The sequence below is a fragment of the Ailuropoda melanoleuca genome, chromosome 11, assembly GCF_002007445.2.
Source record: "Ailuropoda melanoleuca isolate Jingjing chromosome 11, ASM200744v2, whole genome shotgun sequence".
NCBI classification, from domain to species: Eukaryota; Metazoa; Chordata; class Mammalia; order Carnivora; family Ursidae; genus Ailuropoda; species Ailuropoda melanoleuca.
The window spans coordinates 667,207-683,401 of NC_048228.1; the positions used below are offsets into that span (position 1 = coordinate 667,207).

A 16,195-nucleotide genomic window follows, 5' to 3' on the forward strand; every position below is an offset into this window, starting at 1 on the left:
TAGCTGAGGTCACACAGCAGGCCCCTTCCTGTGTGCCCTCTCTAAAGGGAACTTGTGCAGGTGCCTGTAGTAATGGAAAGCCTCTGTCCACCCTAGAATTCACACAGGAGGGCTTCCCCATTTCAGAGATGAGAACACAGGGGTTGTGGCTTCCTTCCGCTGACCAGATGGTGCAATTTTTCCCAGCAGGCCCTGGTCCCACCCAGCCCCCTCAAGGGCTGACCAGCAATAATGGAAGCCAGTGCCAGGAGGGGTTCCTTAGGGCATCCGGAAGGTTCCTAGAAGTTTTGCTTGGGCTGAGTCCAAAGGTGGAGTAGGAATAAGCCAGACCTGCCGGAGAGACGGAAGGGCCAGCAGCAGAGACAAAGGCCAATGTAGGGGTGGGGGATGGATGCCACGCAGGCTAGTTGGGCTGGGCTGAGGTTGGGTTCTGCCTCAGAGGCTCTCAGGTAAACTTTCCCAGCACTAATATTTCTTTGCGTTTTTCTGAAATGTGACTCGTGACTCTGGTTTTAAGCCTCAGACCCCTAAAACCTAGATGCACCCTCTTGAGGATTGAATGATGGGGGACAGCAGAGTGGGTAGGTTAGGTGGTGGGAGAAGGAAGCCTGGGCCATGGAAGGTAGAGCCAGATAGGCTGCCTGCTCAGAGTTGGACTCATGCAACTGAGGGTGGGTGGTCCTGGATTTTGAGTGCAGTCTGGGGGGGGGGGTAGTTCTAGGGCGGAGGGGGTACTCCTCAGAGTCCTGCTCCCAGCTCACAGGGAAGTTGGCCTCAACTGTGCCTGGCAGGGGTGAAACTGGGGGTGAACAGAAGCTGCCCAGTATTCAAAAGGGGAAGTGGGCCAGGAGCCTGGGTGACAGGGGTGGCAGGGAGGGACCAAGTCTCCCTGTGGAGGAGGGGGGTGTCTTGGGGGTATGCAGAGGTCATCTCATCCATCCCTCAGCCTCAGGCCTCTAGCCAGCACTCGTGGGACAAGACCAGCCCTTCCTGCATGGCCATTCTTCCCCAGGGGCCAGTGTCTGGAATTGCTGATGTGGCAGTGTCCTGTTTGGAGTGTTTTGGGTTGAAGGGGCATGCCCTGCCAGGAGCTGGGAGGGGCCCCCGTGGCGCAGAGGCAGTGCCAGCCTGGGGCGGGTGGGCTCTGGCACCTACATACAGGGGGCTCAAGGAATTCTCACGAGGCCTCTAGGAAGCAGGTGCCTTTGTCATCTGCGGTTTTCTCTCAGGGAGTCCGGGGCACAGACAGGCCAAGCAACCTGCAGCAAGGACATGAGGGACACAGTCTGGCCTTGGCTCCAGAAAGGGCTTTGACTGGACTCAAGGAGCAGGCAGCGGTGGGGGTAGACGGAGTGCTAGGAAGAGGAGAGACCCTGCCTGGACAGCACACCCCTCTGGGCAGCCCCCAGGGCTGGTGGGGCCAGGTTGAGGGTCAGGCAGGAGGTGGCAGGAGACCCCAGTATCCATCTGGGGCACAACACTGAGTGGGCGTGGTGGGGACAGGGCCCTAGAGGTCAGAGAGAGGCCCCAGCTGGAGTCCAGCCTCTGAGGGCTCTGTGTGGAGGTTGGACAGCACACCGGCAATGGGTGTACCCCTAAGGGCAGGGCCATGACTAGAACAGCAGGGGCGGTGGTGGCAGGGGAGACTGGAGGAGTGGAAGGGAGGAGGGTGGGCACCCTGGAGGGGTATATGGCACAGAGCAACAGGTCACTTCCCAGGACTGTCGAAGCAGCACAGGCCAAGCGGTAAAGGGTCCACTCAGTCTGTGCAAGCTCGAGTTTTGTGTCTGAAGGTTGAGAACGACCACAGTCCACCCTGGCAGCGCTGGCGCCTGTTTCCAGTGACTGCTTTGCTGAGAAAGCGGGACAGTAATCTCAAAGCCAGCAGAGGGCCGCACTGTGCAGTGGCCGTGCCAGCTTCTCCGCCCTGGGGTCAGGGAGCAGGGGGCATGCTGGGTGCCCGGCTGGGGCACTGAAGAAGATAAGGAACAGGTAGGCATCCAAGGACTATTTTTACCCCATACCCACCTTGTGTCCATCCCTTGTACCCCTGTGCAGGCTAACCACCTGCGTTCTGATCCCAGGAGAACCTCCCCCCAAGGACTCCGGCTGTCAGCTCCAGGGGCACCTCAGATGCTCTCTGGCATCTTGTAAGACAGCTGGCAGTGTCTTTCAGGGAGCCGTGGGGGAGGAGGTTGAAGCCAGGCGAACCCACCCTTCAGGCTGCCAGTCTCTGAGGAGACTGCACCCCTGGTCCTCACAGAAATGCACAGGAGGCCCCCGCTGCCCCATCTTGCTGATAATTGGAGAACAGAGCCTCTGGTGGGAGTACTTCCCATGGAGAGCAGTCTTCACTTATTTATGAGAAAGTACCAGCATTTAACCCATGGAAACTACCAAGTTACCTCTGACCACCATGTAGAATAAGGAAGGAGCGGGGCTGCCTGGGGGAGGCCCTTCAGGAGTGTGCCTGTTCTGACTCATTTCTCACACTTTGGTGGCAGACGCTTAGTTTTCTTCCAAGCTGAAGTTCTTTTTATCTAGACTGAGATAAAACCCACTCGGTCAGCAGGAGTAACGTCCTCAGACATTGTACAGAGTGAAGAGGAAAAGCAAGGGGCCTGGGCCCAGAAGACAAGAGACTGGAGGCAGGGCCACCTGGGGACACTCCATGCACCCTGGGCAGTGGCCTGAGAGGCCTGGGGGTGGGGGAGTATGGTCTGGGTGGTGGCAGAACTGCTGGCACTCAGCAGAGGATCTGACCCTCCTTTCACGGATTCTTGGTGATGGGGACAAAAGACTGGGCAGAGAAGCGGGCAGCCACGGCACTGCCCACATGACCAGATCAGACAGACCTCACCGAGTAGGGCGGCCAGGGGAAGATGGCTGTCGTCAGGAACCCAAACAACTGTGCAAATAAGCAGCCACACCAAAGTCCCTCATGTCAAACTGCTTTATTACATCTTAAATAACAGTACAGTTTAATATAGTATCTATCTTGCATCCAGCCTCCTTGCAATACACTGACTTTAAAATTAAATACAAACAGTGAGGGGCACAGGGTGCAGAGAGCTCTACAGAGGTGTCGATGGAAAGGAAGGAGGGCTCGTGTTTATTCTCTCTGCCAGATCCAGGCCTACCGCATGTCACAGCACAGTTCTGTACAGGCTGCTGCAGACAGAGGACAGAGAGAAGCCACCACTGCTGCTGTGAAGTGGGCTCGGGTGCAGGGAGGCAGCCCACGGCACTGCCGTCCAAACACTGCTGCCGGACCCTGGCCTTCAGTGGGACTGGGGAGGTCTGCGTGTTACAGAACGATCTGCCTCAGACGCAAAAGGCTGGTTCCACGGCAGAGACAGGCCATGAGGGATTTACAGAGGAAGGCCAGGGTCTCCACTCCCTGCCCCCCACCCCTACCCCTGAATCCAACAGTGATCATTTGGAACAGGACTTTTTTTTTTTTTTTTTTTTTTTAAAGAAAGAAAGAAACAGTGACTAATCCCGCTGCCCAAGCGTGTAGCGCTGCCGGCTGCTCTGCTTCCGACGCTTGTGCAGAGCAGCAGTGAGTGGACAGAGCTGCAGTGGTTACAACTGTAAAGAGGTTATTTCTTAAAAGAAAAAGAACATCGAAGGACTGAGTCCTATATGCGCTTTTGAGCATTTCTACAGCATGCGATTCTAAGAGTAAACCCACCCAATATGGCAAACGATCAAATTTTTTAAAATTTAACTTAGAAAGTTTGAGATCATTATTTTCAAAACATTGATTTGTACATGGTTTCATACACAAATAATTGACTGACTATCCAAGCACAGGACGGGCGCCTCTCTGGAAAACAGAGGTTCCTGACGGCTGGGGGCGGGGCGCAGGGTAGTGTTAGGCTATTATTACGAACTTCCCTCGACTTCACAAGGAAACCCAAGGTGAGATTAAGAACTGAACTGAGAAGGTAAGGAGGACAGGTCGGGGAAGCAGAAGGTGCCTAATCTGAGTTTACTACTCATCACACATTCAAGACCATCCACAGCCATGTGCTTGGTTCCTTTCCTTATTAGCATCTTCCTTTCTATGCCGTGTTTGTGCGTAACAATTATGTGACACGAGACAAAAAATAAAAAACGAGGGACTCAATTTACATCATTAACAATTTCAGAGAGGCTGCACCAGACCCTCTTCCTCTGTGTAACTACTGAACATAAAAGAATATATTTTAAAAAGGAAATATGTTTGCAAAATCCTGTTACAAACACAACCTGAAATTTAGAACCAATTACAAGATAAAATCCTCAACTTGTTTTGCATGAACAGCACAAAATAGGGTCACTGACCTAAAATTCAAATGAACTAGTGAAAAGGTGTGTCTGCCTCGCAATTACACTCAAGTTTACCTTCTGGTTAGCACGTTTATTATAGTATTTCCTTTTAAATTCATTCAAGACAAAAAAGAAAACAAAGACAATGGTCCCGGGAGGAATGCACAATGTGTTTGAGTTTACAGCACAGAGATTCTTCTCTTCATGGGAATTGTGCTCTTGGTTTCAGCAATAAGTGAAGGAAAAGGTCTTGCCCTTTTGAAGTTCTGAGGGGGTGCCGGGCGTCCGCGTTAGTAGGGTGGATTGGAAATGCTATCACTGTAACGCTTCAAGGTTGGAATGATCTTCCAGTCGACACGACGTCCGCCTGCTGTTTTAAACAACGTTTAAAGAAATATAAAAAGAGAACATCTAAAGTCAGTGCTACTGCTCTTCCTACTGCCCCGCCCGTCTGCCGCCGAGGGCACGTTACTTCAGGTGGATGCAATGCTCACCTCACAATTCCAAATCCACTCTACATCAAAATTAATCTAGCAACTGTGAACTCCTCTGTGCTGTGAGAAACACGCAGAGGTGCATGCAGGGAGGGCCCCTGGGCTGTTGTGTTACCTGTCGGTGTTAGTTCCAGATCTTGAGGAAGCTATCCCAGGACCCCGTCGCCACGGCCATCCCATCGTCAGTCACCCCCAGGCAGCTGACGCGGTTGTCATGCCCGGCCAAGACACCTGAGAGCAGATGATAGCCCGGTCACTCCAGGACCCAGAGGTGCCCCACCTAGCAGTGACGTGGTGAAGTTACGTAGCGCTAGGTGGCGGGACCATGCTCCGAGGAAGGCCCCGAACCCTGAGGCCCAGCCCCCACAATGCTTCCGTGGCAGGAAAGGACGCCAGGCGGAGGAGAAGCCACGCTCCCCAAGGTGAGTAAAACTCAATACGCTCCCCTCCTAAAAACAACATGAAGGCACCTACACCCAGGGGAAGTATTCAAAGAAAATAAAGATATACTGGAGCGCACGGGAACAAGTCTGTCATTAGGACAGCATGACGACTAGGAACAGACACGATAACAAGGTACAAAACACAGTGAAGAACTCAGGGCCTCTCGCACCAGCTCCTGAGTACGCTCACGACGGTAAGAAGCTTAAGTAAGGGGCGCCTGGGAGGCTCAGTCCGTTGAGCATCCGACTCTTGATTTCCGCTCAGGTCAGGATCGCAGGGTCATGAGATCAAGCCCTGCGTCAGGCTCCCTGCTCAGCGTGGCGTGTGCTTAAGTCTCTGTCTCCCCCTCCCTCTGTCCCTCCCACTAGTGTGTCCTCTTTCTCTCTAAAATAAAAAAAAAAATCCAACCATCCCAACCTCAGGGCAATTACAACCGAAGACTGTAAGGCTGTGGGCTGTTCTTCGTTTGTTTACAACCCCTGAAGCCTAGCACAGGGCACAAAACACAGAGGGCTGGTGACAGATGCAAGAGCGGGAGGGCCGATGGGATGTCATACGGTAACCCCACACTGAAACCACAGTGAGACAAGCCTCCTGTTGACACTGAGTGCCTGTGCTTGGATAATTATCAGCCAGAACATTCCATGTCCGTCCAGAAGAATCCGATGGCTAATTTCAGAGAACCCTTGTCCACTTCCTATACTCCTTCATGTCACAGCTGAGTAAAGAGACAGGCTCAGCCGAACGGAACAGTGTGCTCTGCTGTGGTACCATGACCAGGGAACTGTCGGGGCAGAGGCAGTGGGAGCAAGGGGTCTGTGAGAGGGAGCAAGGGAAGCAGGAGGGGAGCTCCGCCCAGAGCAGGAAAAAATCCACTGGAAAGTGGGAGGTCAAGGTAAGAACCCCAGAAGACCCCGAGTCATGCTCCGTTCTTCCCCCTGCCAAGATACAGAGTTGAAAGATTCTGAAAGTGTCAATTCAATTCATTTGCCTGACTGTTCATGTTTAATACAGGAAGTTTCTCATCTTTCGTACAACTTGTGGTTATTTTTCTTTTAACATTTTATTTTTGGGGCGCTTGGGTGGCTCAGTCAGTTAAGCATCCGACTCTTGATTCCGGCTCAGGTCACGATCTCAAGGTGGTGAGACTGAGTCCCATGTCTGCCTTCACATTCAACGGGTAAGTTCGCTTCTCTCTCTCTCTCCCTGTCTCCTTCCCCTGCTCGTGCTCTAAAATAATAAATCTTTAAAAAAAATATATATATATATACACACACACACACATATATAGTTTATTTTATTATTATTTTTTTTATTTTTAGATTTTTATTTATTTATTCGACAGAGAGAGAGACAGCCAGCGAGAGAGGGAACACAAACAGGGGGAGTGGGAGAGGAAGAAGCAGGCTCACGGCAGAGGAGCCTGATGTGGGGCTCGATCCCATAACGCTGGGATCACGCCCTGAGCCGAAGGCAGACGCTTAACCGCTGTGCCACCCAGGTGCCCCTATACATAGTTTATTTTAAAAAATATATATTTTATTTTTAAACAATCTCTACACCCAATGTGAGGCTTGAACTAACAACCCTAAGATCAAGAGTCGCATGCTTCACCGAGTGAGCCAGCCAGACGCCCCTGTACAAGCTGTGTTTTAATGCACTTGACAACCACACACTTGCCTTTGATGTGTGAATTTCAAACTTTATACCTCACTGGGCACGCCTGCCCAAGCCTGTGCTCCACACTAAGATGACACAGTTCCACCACGTACAGCCAGAGGGGAGAGAAAGCAAGGCGAGGGCCTTCAAGACCCAGCAGTTCGCCCTGTCCTGCCCACCTCACACGGTGAGTGCAAGGAAAGCTTCTGGTGCTAAGGAAGCCTGTGTGTCCAGAGAGCCCGAGTATGGACGCCCTGGCCCGTCCCCCACCCCTCCGCCGGGCCATGCCTCGGGGCAGACAGGCCGGCGTACTCCGGCACGACGGCACAGATCTGAACAGTTCGGCCTCGGTGTGTCACGTCCATCCTCAAAGGTGCTACCTGCGCACGAGGGGGACCAGGAAGGCCCAGCAAGCACCTACCTGCCCTGTCAGCCTTGAGTGCGTCCCACACGTTGCAGTTGAAGTCATCGTACCCTGCGAGGAGGAGGCGTCCACTCTTGGAGAAAGACACCGAGGTGATCCCGCAAATGATGTTGTCATGGGAGTAAGTCATGAGCTCCTGGTCTGCACGAAGGTCGAACAGCCTGCAGGTGGCATCATCCGAGCCAGTGGCAAATGCATTGCCATTTGGAAAGAACTAGAAAGCAAGCGAAAGAGAGTATGCGAATGCACAAAGAGAAGTATTGGAAATAGGACTGCCCAACAGCAGGGCTGCCACTGGCACAGGAGGGAAAGCTCAGCAGGGGCTGGGCTCTGGCAGACACAGAGTCGGAGCAGCAGCTACCGGCACACCCGGACGTGAGTGCGTCGGTACTGGGACAGACACAGCCTCTGTCCTCCCCAGAGCAGACTTCGTTTCATGACTGACTGGTTTCCAGGGGATCAGGAAGAGTATGGTCACCCCTGAGGGTTGCCAGCAGCCAGACTAGCCTTGTGGAGAAGGGACCCGCAGCCCCAACCAACCAGATACCACCCTTCACATCTTCTCGCAAAAGCCCCTCACGTCAGGGTGACGTGGCAATGGGAAGGCTCCTTTCCTTGGCTGTGCCCCAACCACAGGGAGTGGCTGAGGGTGCAAGGTTCCTGCTCAAAGCTCAGCCTCTGTCTCCTGCCCCTAAGAGGCTGTGCTGACTGGGTTAACCACTGCCTCATTAGCCCCCCAACTAGAGGGAAGCTGGGGTACCAATCATTGGCTTGCCCAACCAGGGCTGGGAGCAGATCCCTGCACACAACAGGCCCATCCCCAGTGTCTGTGAGGTGAACAGTTAGCACAGAATTAGCTGGTGTCACAAGGACAGACCGCATCACATCTAAGTCTTCTATAAGGAGTTTTTGTAGAATAGGTTATAGTTGCATACAAAAGACAGAACCCCTGAACACATTTTAAAACTTGATGTGTTCTGCAGCATACAAGAATTAATCTCACTTGCCTAATGGCTGGCAAAGGCCCCGACCCACATCTTCACCCCCTACTCACACAGATGGCATTGATGTCAGACTCGTGGCCGGTGAAAGTTTGCCGGCACATCCCTTCTCGCACATCCCAGAGTTTGGCTGAAGCATCACAAGCACCAGAGACAAACAGTCTGGTGTCAGGAGCGAGAGAAAGGCTCATAACATCCCCAGTGTGTCCAGTGAATGTGGTTGTCTGCTGGCCGGTCTCGATGTCCCACAGAGCACTGCAGCAGGAACAGAGGATAAGCAGTGACCTTGCTTTGTCAGACAACCAGTTATGTGAAAAACTGTCCTTCAAACCATCTAGGACCATAGCAAAACTTTGCGCCTTTTTCCCTGACAAATCTAAATTTTATAATGTGACTTTGGAAGGGAAACAAAGCAAACAAACAAAACACAGATGAGAACGCGGCCACGGGCTTTGGAGGGACTGTTGTCTCTACACCAACTCACACACCAACAAAAAGGGAGCCAGGGGCCTGCACTGTGTGGGTTCGCAAGGAGCAGCAGGGAGCTCCTGGGGGTGACCCACATGAGGCAGAGCATGTGACTCTACTGCTGCCGGCTCCGTGGCCCCTGAGATGCCGAGGCCGCAGGCCAGCACACGACCACACCAGGTAAACAGATGTCTCAGAGCAGTGCTGAGGTCCCACGGCCCTTCCCTGGAGCCACAAACAGGAGAGTGAGTGGCTAGTGCACCATGGTGGCAGCCCTGAGTTTGGTGCCCCGTGGTGTCAGTGTGGGCAGCTACTAACGGGGTGTAAAGATAAGATGAGGACAGTGCTATGAGTGGGGCACATGCCATTTCTGTGCTGTAGGCTCGAGGAAACGTCACCACTGAAAACTACTCAGTTCATCCCAGCCTCCCAGGAAATGTGGCTCAGACGCAAATCCAGTCACATCATTTACACCTACCCTGTGTAGGGTTTCCTTGCTCGGGGCTTGGGGGACAACAGGGAGGAAATAAGATGTGCCCAGGACTCCGAAAAACTGTTATTCATAAGTGGAAAAGCTTTAAAAATTATCTTGTAATAAAGAAATTCTTCCCCAAATCGACAATCTAGGTTACACATCTTTTGTGAACTTACACAATTTATACAAAAAGGACACCTTGTAGACCGGGACAAGCTGGATATGGGAGTCTCGCCCCGTCGCAGGGCCTGCCACCACATTATGCCTCAAAGACCAGAAAAGCCCCCAGGACAGTTTAAGTCTAAAATGACTCATAGGATACCTATCTGAACCAAACAAAACAACGTGAAAACATTTAAGTCAAATCTCTAGCCTCAGCAGATAGCTTACTCTTTTTAACAGGAAACTATTAAAAATGTGTCTGCATCCAAAACAAACAAACAAACAAACAAACACCATCTGATCACTGAACTGCATGCCCTGGAGCCACAGATGAAAGTGCTCCAGAGACCAGGTGCATGAGGGAACAGCTTGAACTCAGGAGGAGTCTGACACAGTCCACGTGGAATCGTGACCCCTGCTCCTTCTGAGCACTGCTGGGTCCACATGGCACGGTGCTCTTCTGAGAGGGGATGCAAGCACACCCACTCCCCGGGGGCTGCTGAGTGTCGCCCAGCCAGGGAGCGTGTGCCGTGGAAAGAAAAGCAGGCATTTCTTGTGCAGCTGCAGCTTCAACGTGTATGAGTCAGTCCTTCCTTGTTCAAAATTAAACTTTGAGCTTTAAAATCTGTAGAGTACAATGAACTCACTCGTCACTCACGCACTTCTGTTTGCCGCCTCACGGCCACTTCAAACAAATAAATGATGGCCTAATTAATGTCAAGAATCTTATTTCCTACACATCTAAGGCGAGCACTGTGAGAAAGGCACGGTGGCTCAGATGCTCACCAGGTGGTGTCCCCAGAACTGGTGACGATCTGATTGTCATCCAGGAAGCGGCAGCAGGACAGGTAACCTGGAAAACAGACACAGATGACGACCCTGATCTGCAAGCCCCACCCCACCCCACCCCGATTCTAAGGCCCTGTAAATAGAAAAACACACTGGCAGAATGACTACACCTGGAAGTCCCACATGTAGGTGAAGCCCGTTGCCTTTTCGACAACCCCGGCCCTGGCCTCACATGCAGCCGTGAATAAAGAAAGCACAGCCCACAGGCCCTGCTGGCTGACAGCCCGCAGGCCAGGAGGCGTGGACCCCAGGATAAAGGGGAGGCGGTGAGCAGCCCGCCTCGCACGCTGGCGAACACCGCGCAGATGCAGCGAACACGCTCCGTCGCCGCTCCTCCGGTCCACGTGCGGGGACAGAGGTTCCCTTCCCACTCACACGCCCACTCACCCCACAACAACGTACCCTGGCGCCCAGAACACATCCGTGATCAAAGGAGCGCTTCTACCCTCCTGGAGGTCACACTCCAGCAGGGAGAGAGAGCGTGCACATGTTAGGGGAGGAAGGGGAGAAGGCAGTGTGCAGAGGCCTCCCAAACCCTCCAGGAAGGCACAGCCAGAGCTGGGACTGGGGCACAGGCAAGCGGAGCAGTGGATTTGTTTTTCACAGGACACTACAGTAAACAAGGTGGCATGGAAACAGTCGTGTGTTGCCTGAGCACCCACCCTGCCGAGCATGTGGGAGGCGAGGGAGAGGTGTGGAGCCGAGGCTGGGATGCTGAGGGTGGGACGTACTGAGATCCCTAACCTTGATCAGCTTTTGGTATGAGGAAGGGTAAAACAGAAAACCAATTTTGCAGTACCTACACATTATGATTTCTAGCTAATTAACTCTGTTTACCACAGATTATGATTTTGTTCTACTGTAAGTGACCCTAAGAACTAGAAGTGCTGGGTAAACAAATCTATCCCCGGAAGGAGTGTGCCCAGTGGGCTGCCCAGGACGCAGCCAGAGCTGCCCACGCCCCAGCTGCCAGGCATCAGACGGAAGGGGTGGCAACACTGCCTCTCTTGCAAGGACCAGACGCCACTGCCAGGTCTGCCCTAGAACCTTTCTTCCCAGTTCATACCAGAGCCACATACGATGCTGTGCAAATCAGTGAAACAAAAAACAAAATATACACAAAGAAGAAACCCACAGATGGGTTTTGGTATGGAAAGTACAAGAATACAGGGAAAACAAAGCATTTATCTAAGAAATATTACCAAAATATTTAGAGATGACCATTTTTAAATATTATTTGCCTAGAATAGGATGTATGGTCAAGCACTTCCCAGAGCCCAGGTCACATTCATCCACGGGGACACTAGGGACCCCAGGGGTGAATCAATGCCCAGCTAGGTGAGGAGTGGCCTGCGCTGAGAGATCACCTGATAACAAATACACACTGTGCACCTGACCCATGCTCCACCCCTACCCCCCAGGTCCTGGTCTCTCTTACTGCTGAAGCTCTGGCCCAAGTTCCTCTCCAAGAATAGCATTTGCTTCCTGCTGCATCTGACATTGATCCAGTCAGGTCACACATCCTTCCTTTCCAGAAGTCAGCGCTGGGTGTCCAACTCTGTCCCGTGAAGTACCTAGAGGGCCCTCCACTGACCCTCACACTGCACCATCACAGCCTCAGCCTGTCTGACTTGGGAGTGTAGGGAAGGCAGAGAGGAGAGTTGTGGAAACTCCAGTACCAGCAGTGTCTCACGCAGGGCTAGGCAGGACACACCTGGTCAACGGCCCAAAGAAACATGACCTCCAAGATGGCCTCTGTCCACTTTGTGCATCACGCAGGTTGTGGGCACTAAGACGCATCAGGTGAAGAGGAGGGGCAAGGCAGTCTCCTCCCTCTAGGTCCTAAGGCCTGTTGACAGCAGACAGGGATCATGCGGAAGGGGCAGGAGGCACTTCCTGCCTTAGTTAGGGAGGGCGGCCTTCCACATTCATTCCCTAACTTTCTATAGTTGGAGCTTTCAAAATATATATACACAATTATTACTTTTGGCTGAAGTTAGGGCTTCCTGCTCACAGTCTTGTAACTCATTTCTTGGTCCTCTTCGTATTTTGTACACTGAGAGACGAAAAACAATAACCAGGGGATGCCTGGGTGGCTCAGTCAGCTAAGTGTCTGCCTTTGGCTCAGGTCATGATCCTGGGGTCCTGGGGTGAAGCCCCACATCAGGGACCCTGGTCAGTGGGGAGTCTGCTTCTCCTTCTCCCTCTGCCCCTCTCTCTCTCTCAAATAAATAAATAAAATCTTTTAAATAAAAATAAAGGAATATTCTTAAAAAAAACAAAAAACAATAATCAGGGAGATGTTTTAATATATCTGTTATCTTTTTAGATACTATATTTTTATAAGTTTTTTCCTTCCAGAAAGAAAAAGTAGAAACCAACTTTTAAATGGAACTAACAAACAAGTATTGTGCATCAATGTTCAACAGCACGGTGCTGGGGCCCATCTAACACAAATGCCGGGTCATATAGCCTGTGAGCGTGGCGATGGCACTGCGAGGCCAGCCTCCAGAAGGGCCCAACAGCGCTCCATATACTCAGAGACCAGGACAGCCTCAGAGGAGCCATCAGGCTGGACACAGTCAGTGGCCTCAGAATGTGGGCTTTGATGGGTGCCTGGGTGGCTCAGTAGGTTAAAGCAGCCGACTCCTGATTTTGGCTCAGGTCATGATCGCAGGGTAGAGGGCTCTGTGCTGGGTGGGGAGTGTGCTTGAGATTCTCCTGCTGCCCCTCCCCCCACTCTCGCTTTCATACGTGTTCTCTCTCAAAAAAAAAAAAAGAAAGAAAGAAAGAAAAGGAAAAGGAAAAAGAAAGGGCAAGGAAGGAAGGAAGAAAGGAAGCAAGCTCTGAAATCAGAAATACACGGCTCAATTCTCATGCAGTGGCTTAACCAGCACCGAGTTCTCTGATGAGCTGCCATCTCCCCAGTGACGGTGATGGTCCCAGAGAACGGCCGGGAGGAAGAGAGTTGTCTGTGCAATCACGAAGTTCTGAATAATTGGTGGCAGTTACCATCTTTGTTACTAAAGAACGAATAAATTACCTGGGAGGGCTGTGTTTGTGTGGACACATGTGTAAATGTGTGTGTAGGGTGGGGTTGCCTCACGTGAAGATGGCCCCCACCACGTGTGTATTTGTGTATGTGGGGTTTGCCCCACGTTTGGGGGTGTGCTACACAGTGACCAGCCAGTGGTGCTGCTGTCTTCTGGGAGCCTCCAGAGGGGCTGGGAAAACAGACCCTGACAAGCATGGGTGCCGAGTCTGGAGGCGCTCAGGCAGAAGGGTGTCCCTGTGCACCTCACACACACCATAGATGAGACATGCTGGGGACATGCTGGGGACATGCTGGGGACAGCCTGGTGCAGGGACAAGGCTGCCACAGTCCAGAGACAGGAGGGCTGACACAGGCAGTGCAGGGAGCAGGTGCTTGGGTCACGGACCACGGGGGAGATTAGGGAATGCTGTCAGCTGAGGCCTGGAGGACAGAGGCAGGACGTCCTGACAAAGCATGTTGCCTGGTCGGAAATCTGTTGCTAGAGAAGCAAATACACTCACTTCTGCGACTGGAGGAGCTCCTGACCCAGAGAGAGCAAAGCCGGGATCCAGTGTGGTAGAAGAATGACTCGCGTGGCCCCCCAAGACCAAAAGGCCCGTCTAAGGTAACGTGTCCCAAGAATATGGCTACTGACACACTGGAAACCGTCTAGACATCCAGCAACAGGAACACATCAGCACGCAATGGAACTCTCTCAATTCTTTAGACATATCATAGTTCCGGGTGAAATTACAGGTTAAAGGAAGAGAATTTAAAGTTATTTCCCCAAATTTCTACAGTGAGCACATATCGGTGGTTTAGGCCAACCCACCCCTAGAGAGCACCAGGGAACCAGGTTGGGCGCTACGGCTAAGTTGGAGCCAGAGACACAAGGCCCCACTGTGGGCACCCACCAGACGGGTGCCCACCAGGAGGGCGTGCGTTCCAGCCCAGAACTAGAGGGAAAGCCGCCTGCCCCACTCTGTGGTGCGCACAGCAGCCAGACAGCAGAGACAGTGAAAGCACACTGTTCAAAGACTTTGATAAAATGACATGAAGTAACTCGAAGATGTGAGAGCGAGGACATGCCAAAGAAGGGTTTTATGAAGAGTTAGGAGAATTTAGGGGCGCCTGGGTGGCTCAGTCGGTTAAGTGTCTCTGACTCTAGATTTAAGCTCAGGTGGAGATCTCAGGGTCATGGGATCAAAAGCCCCACATCGGGCTCTGTGCTGGGCGTGAAGCCTGCCTGGGATTCTCTCTCTCCCTCCCCCTCTGCCCCTTCTCTCTTAAATAAATAAGTAAGTAAGTAAGTAAGTAAGTAAGTAAATAAGAGTTAAGAGAGTTTACAGTACTGAAAGAGAGACGAACTTATCAAGTGTTAATGGCAGAAGATGGAATCAGATGAAAACACAAGCAGACTAGAAACACCTTCAGATGTATTCACAAGGCTGCGTGGCCTCGTCATCTCAGAGCTTGGGGTTTTGGGCAGTTTGCCGTCATCCTTCCAGGATGGCAACCAAATCCAGGAGGCTGGACGGGGTGGGTGTGGAACTCAGTGTGGCCAATGGCAGGCACAGCCAGGACTTGTGGCCGCCCTAGGAAAACAGGCTCTTTTTCTGCTGGGGCTGCTAAGCAAGCTAGATGGAAAGGAGGCCAAGGGAGCCATCCAGAGGGAAGCCAAGAGGCAAGCATGCACACTACCCAGACGGCACTGTAAGCCCTGCTCCCAGGCCAGGCATCAGGCAGCCCAACCCCCCAGGAACGTTCCATGGGATTATTTAGCGAGCAGTGGGACCTGAGTTTCCCAGACTGTGACACACACACAAAAAGCCTAAAGCACGTCACGTTTAACTAACTGCCAATGAAGAGAGTGCCAACGAGCAGCCCAGTGATAACCCCTGGAGCAGAATGACAAGGAGACATCTTTTCTCGTACATCAAGTCTGCTGGCGCGTGCCAGAGAAACAAGTGATTAACAGACAATGTGTCTGGTCCACTGTGCTTCACATGAATATGAAATATCCAGCCTCAGATCATATGAACAAACTATCCCTAGAAAACAAAGTTTTAGCCACCACAGCTGGTTTGGCAGGAATGCTAGGCAGTCACTGAGCAACATACCACGTTGTACCCAGAAAACCTCTGGCTAAACTCGATCAAAATGTTTATGCCTCTGTGGCCATCTTGACCAGAATGTCAGGAAGGGCAGGGTGTCCACACTGCAATGAGACGTTTAGGAAGGAAGGAACCTCTAAAAGCAGGTGTCAATTCTTTTCTCATCAGCGCGGAGGGACCTGCTCTGAGAACAGTCTGTGATACCAGGCCTGACACTTCCATCGGATGTGAGTCTTCAGGGAGTTCCTCATTTCTCAAACAGGATTTCCACCAAAACAGCACTCAGGTAAGTTGTATTCTGTATGTAATACACTTATACTACTAATAATAAACGTCCCATCTCAATCATTGTGAATTCAGTCCATCAGCTGCTTCCAGAGAGCATCTTTTACCTGTAAGACAGAGCACCATCTGAGAGCTCCTCTCTGAAGTACTGCCAGAGAGTTTCCAAACCCTGGGTAGCTGATTCTAGAGAAACAAGCTTCTGTGTGTTCCATATGGGCCCTTATATTCCATGGAAACAACAGCCGGACACAATTGATTACGAAGAGCCTTATCCCTGAAGATGAGTTGCACAGGATTCCCGTCCTGGGACTATGAGACATGACTGGGAAGGATTCAGTATGCCTGCTGATAACAGCACTCACAGGCATATTTTGTGCATCCGAGTTTCTAAGATTCTACAAGAAAATGTCCCAACCATGGCTTAACCAAGAGTTCTCAACCTAATGCTCAGGCCAGAGAGAGGCATCGTAAG

At 51.8% G+C, this 16,195-nt stretch overlaps 1 protein-coding gene across 1 annotated transcript in view; it reads right to left on the bottom strand.

Moving 5' to 3' along the window:
• Positions 1 to 2,935: 2,935 nt before the first annotated feature.
• GNB1 (G protein subunit beta 1) overlaps positions 2,936 to 16,195 on the bottom strand; it is a 90,628-nt gene continuing 77,368 nt past the window's right edge. The window contains exons 8-12 of the mRNA XM_011231236.3: positions 10,228 to 10,294; positions 8,390 to 8,591; positions 7,333 to 7,549; positions 4,924 to 5,039; positions 2,936 to 4,684 (exon numbers count right to left, since the gene is read on the bottom strand). Coding sequence (XP_011229538.1) covers positions 4,933 to 5,039; positions 7,333 to 7,549; positions 8,390 to 8,591; positions 10,228 to 10,294 — 593 coding nt within the window. The 3' untranslated portion in view covers positions 2,936 to 4,684; positions 4,924 to 4,932. The remainder of the gene's footprint in view (positions 4,685 to 4,923; positions 5,040 to 7,332; positions 7,550 to 8,389; positions 8,592 to 10,227; positions 10,295 to 16,195) is intronic.